We start from the raw sequence: 5926 nt of genomic DNA on the forward strand, positions 1-5926 counted from the left end.
ACTTAAATCAAGTTAATACAGTTAATCATTCCTAATCAATATGAAATATTTTTGTAAGTAACTGTAACAGTAAAAAAGGGATATCAAATTTATAGAAGAAGCAAATGATAGAAATCAAGTTGCAGAGTTTATATAAATACACACACACATATATGCACAGAATAGAGAAAGAGATTTACATTATTGACCGTTTGCTCTTCGTTTTCAAGGGCTTCCATGATCAAAAGAAAATGATAGAGAAAAACACAGTTATAAACCCTACTTTAAAACACGGTCCAATCAGTTCTTTTTTTTTTTTTAACATCTTTTTCAGATTTGAAGTGGCAATGGAGTTTGAACTAAACTCGTTATGAATCTCCGAACGCGATTCTGCTAAATAAGTGAATTTAATCTGGTGGGCCTACCGACTGATTGACGGACCTCTATCTTACAGGCCTTTCAACACATTTCAAGCCCATTACACAGGTTTCTCAGTACAAATCGTGTCTGATGATGACACACAATTGCAAAACATGACTTCAATTGCTAGGACCTTATTGATTAATTAGGTGGCTCATATTTTTGTACATAGAAGCTAGTTGATGGAGCTGACCCAGACTCGTAGAGGAATCAATGAGCCCATCCGGTCAGAAGTATATGAGTTTGGGGTGCATGCGGGGGTGGACCCAGACCTTTAATATTGTGAGGTCAAAATTTTAAAAATAATTTTTTTAATAAACAATAGAATATCAATGAAAATAAGTTAATATGTATTTTGACACTTTGAAAATGTCGTATAATTACATCATTATTAATATTATTAAATAAATTTTGCTACTTGTATATTTTTGTTTATTATTTCGTTGGCAAATACTGCGCTAACATTGAGTAAATTAAATTGAATATAGAAATTAAATGAATTTAAATAAAATTCAAGTTTAGTTTAGAAAGTAAATGAAATTCAAATTTAAAGCAAATATAATTCGAAATTAATTCAAATTGCATTTAATCCGTAACGACTCTAAAAATTTTATGTCATATATCATATAAGACTTCCGAATGAAACTATACAAATTATATTGGAAATTTTATTGTGCAAAAATGATAATTAATTGAATTTTTTAAAAGAAAAAACGAGTTAGACGTTTTTTTGAAGCGTACGTTTGATACATATTTAACTATTTTCGATATCCGTTTGGACCATTCGATATGAAAAAAATGTAGTTTTCAAAACAAACTTTTACATGGCATAGACGATTTGTGAATTCAGATAGCACATGATTGCAAACGAATTTTTAAAATTAGGATATTATCGAAATTCTCAAAATATTAATTTCAAACGGCATACTTTAACATGTCATAAATTTTGCTATAATTGACCACTTTGCATGCCAATAATGAGTGAAAAATTAGGTCATGAGCACTTCGAAATGGTATTAAGAATGCAATATTTTGATTTCATTTGGCATCCCAACAAGTGCATCAAAGTAGATTGTATAATAAAAAAAAAAAAAGGGGGCAAAATTTTGTGGGATCATTTGACCCCCACATGACCCCATATGGGTCCGCCCTGGGTGCATGAGCTAATATACAAGATGTTAAGGGTAATTTCAGAATTATGATTTTATATTAACATGTTGTAATCCTATTTGAAGTTAGTGGATAAATTTTGCATTGTACAGTAGTGGACACAGACACATTATAGAATCACTAAAAAATCTGTATTGCAATTTTATTGTTCTTTTCTATTTCAATGTTAAGCAAACTACTTTCAATCATGGTTCACACTTGACCATAAAGCAATTCAACAAGCATTATAGTTTTTTACCAGGCTACAGTGGCTAAAAGCAAACTAAAGCAATTACACAGGCAAAAAGTAGGCCAAATCTTCTTAAAGAAACTGTATTTGTCTCCTAAAAGGATAAGAAAAACCTAAAAACAATTCATTCATATTCTTTATTAAGGGCCCCATTAAATTATGCATTCCTAACACATATCTTCAAAATCCCAAGCAAAGAAAAGAATCATTCCTCAGCCATCACATTTTTGGTACATTTTCTCTTCCAAATCTCTGATTTTCATCCATGGATTGCTTCCTCCTGACCTTATTGTTTATCGTACTTCAAACATTAGTCTCGGTAGGTTATGGATCTAGCCACATTAATGCGTGCAGATCATTCTGTGGTAACCTTACAATTGATTACCCTTTTACTCTTCAAACTGGATGTGGGCATCCAGGCTTCCGAGAACTCTTATTTTGCATCAACGACGTCCTCATGTTCCACATTAGTTCTGGATCGTATCGTGTTCTAGACATAGACTATACCTATCAGTTCCTCGTATTAGACGACCCTCACATGTCGACCTGTGACGCCATGGCGCTACAAGGCCGGGGCAATGGATTCGTGGTCGAGGAATGGCGTGCGCCATATTTGAATCCAACACCTGAAAACATGTTCATGCTACTCAAGTGCTCGCCTGAATCCCCATTGTTCCAAGGTTTCCCCGGGAAACACTTGCCCTGTCAAAATGTATCGGGGATGAGCTGCCAAGAGTACTTTGGCTGCCCGGCTTGGGGCATGTTCGGACCTAAACATGTCGGGTTGAGGCCAAGGTTGGGCCCGCTCGAGTGCTGTGCACTGCCATTTGAAGCCATTAAGGCTGTGAATCTTTCGAAACTAGATTGCCAGGGTTATAGTAGTGCATACAGTCTTGCTCCCCTGAGAGTGGCAGGGCCTGGTGAATGGTCTTATGGGATACAGGTTAAGTACTCTGTACAAGGCAAAGAGACATTTTGTCAAACATGTGGTGCCACTGGCGGATCTTGTGGTTATGATATTGAACAGAACAGTGATTTGTGCATGTGTGGGAGCTGGAATTCTACATCTAATTGTGACACAGGTTAGAAATTAAATTTGTACATTCATTTCAAGAAATATTCTTTGGTGCACCCTCTTTTAAATTCTTCTTTTATATTGAGGTCAGTAGAGGTGTCAATTTGATCGTACCAGAGAGGTCTGAATTTGGACTGTCATGCCACGTCGAGCATCCGACCTTTTAAGGAATGCTCTACATTCTGTGTCGATGTCAATTTTTTCTGCTGTTTTAGAAATTAGAACATATTCTTAGGTACATCCTCCTCTTACTTCCCCTTTCATGTGGGGAAGAGAGGATGGATAAAGATGTCAATTAGATCGTCCCACGCTACAAGTTTTTATGGAATTCTTCAAATTTGTGTTAATATATGATTTTTTATTTTTATTTTTTTGGCGAATTTTAACCATTAGGCTTTAAAATGCAGTCCACTCATCATCGGGCAGAAGAAAATGGTCTTTAATGGTTGCAATCGCAGGTATATTTAGATTGGTGTTAGCTCTTGTTTGGTAAATATTTTTTCATATTAGAAGTCGGTTAAACTTTAATGCTTCTCTCACATTTCATCGTATAATTGTCCATTTAATGCATTTTTTTAAGGTTCTATATACGTTGGGACATGTGAACACACTTTGTGCCTTTCGACACATAAGTTTTAAGCTTTATAAACTATTTAATTTATAAATAAATAGTAATGAACGGTGAATAAGTGTATAAGACCCATGAATTCATCGAGTTGTGTGGTTAAAAATGAAGTTTGACCATTTATGAATCTATTTATACAGTTTGTCAATGGATTTAAATAATTTTTCTTAATGAGATTATTGTTTGATATAGCATACTAGTACGGTTTTGCCAACACCAAAATGGTATATTTGTCATATAAAAATTTTAAATGAAGTAATGCTTCAACTTCAACTTTATAAATCACTAACCTAATAAAACAAGGAGAAAAAGAAAAGAGTTATTATGGAATATTGGGGTCACCAGAATGAATTGCCAGTATCATAGTTGATTTTTAACCTATTTTTCTTAAGCTTTTCATAAATTGTACCATGAACAAAATTTAAATTTTATTTCTTTAATATTGTTGAGTGTGATCCACTTATTGTACATACCACGTATTGGGATATGCATTGTAACTTAACTGAAAAGTTGTTTTAAAAATCTTGTAGGGTTCATGATATGTAAAGCTATTTCGAGATATCCCACGAAGAATTAGAATTTTAAACGTATAGGGCTTGAAGGGTGTGCTAGCCCGTGCCTAAACATGGAGTAGACAAATGGTCTCGGGGCTCAACTTAAGGTTGTTACAATATTCATGTATGTCACTAATCATACTCGAGAGGAATGAGATTGAAGAATGAATTTTTCACTTGTTTTCATCTTTGAAATTGATCCTATTACGGAATGTGAAAATATTAGATTAGATTAATTTAATACAATGAAGTGTTTGTTGTGAACTTTTTTAAATAATTTGAAATGTTATTTATTTCGTGAGTAGATTATTGTAATTATTTTACATGTTTAAAATTATTTTTATTTCTCTTAGAAAAGATTTATAAATCCGCTATAAGCATTTATTTGGCTTCTAGATAGGCCACAAATTGCATCCTAATGTGTAGACGAGGCGAAAAAAATGAATTCCACTCCATGTAAACTAGAATTTTACACTCTAGTGTACACATGGAATTACTAGAAAAAAAATTTTAAGAAAAATAATTAAATTATTTAATAAAATATATGCATGTCGATACCTTCACGACGAATCCGTGATGAAATCAAAACGTGAATGGCGCGTCCCAAAATAAAATACGCACGTATCAATCCACAGTTCCAATTTTATACGATGATTTTGCTAGACGTCAAAATGGCTATAAAACATAGATCAATTTCAATACCCTAAAGTTCTTTTAAAAGTTCATGTGCGAGATGTGCACGTAATGAAGTCATTTCTAAATTGGATTTTACGTATATAATCACTCATTGCATATTTAGTTTCAGTAACCTAAACTTTTGTAAGAGCATTGTTCGTGCGAAACCTGCAAACATACGGGATCATTGACAACTAATAGATTTACGGGTTGTGCTCAATTAAAATTTTGATGGATTTTAAAATATTATAAATTCTAATGAATTTCATGAATTTGAATAGATTTTCACAAATGGAATTACTAGAAAAAAATTGTTAAGAAAAATAATTAAATTATTTAATAAAATATATGCATGTCGATACCTTCACGACGAATCCGTGATTAAATCAAAACGTGAATGGGGCGTCCCAAAATAAAATACGCACGTATCAATCCACAGTTCCAATTTTATAAGATGATTTTGCTAGACGTCAAAATGGCTATAAAACATAGATCAATTTCAATACCCTAAAGTTCTTTTAAAAGTTCATGTGCGAGATGTGCACGTAATGAAGTCATTTCTAAATTGGATTTTACGTATATAATCACTCATTGCATATTTAGTTTCAGTAACCTAAACTTTTGTAAGAGCATTGTTCGTGCGAAACCTGCAAACATACGGGATCATTGACAACTAATAGATTTACGGGTTGTGCTCAATTAAAATTTTGATGGATTTTAAAATATTATAAATTCTAATGAATTTCATGAATTTGAATAGATTTTCACAAATTTCTTAAAAATCTCATCAAAACCAAATATTATGAAATTTCACTATATTTGATGATTATAACAAATATTATGAAATTTCACTATATTTGATGATTATAACAAATATTATGAAATTTCACTATATTTGATGATTATAACAAATATTATGAAATTTCACTATATTTGATGATTATAACAAATATTATGAAATTTCACTATATTTGATGATTATAACAAATATTATGAAATTTCACTATATTTGATGATTATAACAAATATTATGAAATTTCACTATATTTGATGAGATTTTTAAGAAACTTCTGAAATATAACCAAATATTATGAAATTCGGTTTTGATGAGATTTTTAAGAAATTTGTGAAAATCTATTCAAATTCATGAAATTCATTAGAATTTATAATATTTTAAAATCCATCAAAATTTTAATTGA

The 5926-nt window shown here is 31.8% G+C and overlaps 2 protein-coding genes across 2 annotated transcripts in view; one reads left to right on the forward strand and one right to left on the reverse strand.

Annotated features, from left to right (window-relative positions):
• The window catches only part of LOC111405294, a 9095-nt gene that overhangs the window by 1403 nt on the left and 1766 nt on the right, over positions 1–5926 (reverse strand). The window contains exon 2 of the mRNA XM_023034110.1: positions 5399–5400. The gene's annotated coding sequence lies outside the window, so the exon portion shown is untranslated. The remainder of the gene's footprint in view (positions 1–5398; positions 5401–5926) is intronic.
• Positions 1961–4356, forward strand: LOC111405293. The gene is made up of 3 exons (XM_023034109.1): positions 1961–2880; positions 3281–3331; positions 4029–4356. Exons 1-3 carry the CDS (start codon positions 2064–2066, stop codon positions 4073–4075), a joined length of 915 nt encoding a protein of 304 aa, XP_022889877.1. The 5' UTR covers positions 1961–2063; the 3' UTR covers positions 4076–4356.

Source organism: Olea europaea, chromosome 12 (assembly GCF_002742605.1).
Source record: "Olea europaea var. sylvestris chromosome 12, O_europaea_v1, whole genome shotgun sequence".
NCBI classification, from domain to species: domain Eukaryota; kingdom Viridiplantae; phylum Streptophyta; class Magnoliopsida; order Lamiales; family Oleaceae; genus Olea; species Olea europaea.

Excerpts from the sequence above, each read along its gene's own strand:
- LOC111405293 (XM_023034109.1), top strand. The coding sequence starts at position 2,064 with ATGGATTGCTTCCTCCTGACCTTATTGTTTATCGTACTTCAAACATTA. Across the intron at positions 2,881-3,280 it reads TACATCTAATTGTGACACAG|TCCACTCATCATCGGGCAGA; the intron begins GTTAGAAATTAA and ends TTTAAAATGCAG. Across the intron at positions 3,332-4,028 it reads TTTAATGGTTGCAATCGCAG|GGTTCATGATATGTAAAGCT; the intron begins GTATATTTAGAT and ends AAAATCTTGTAG.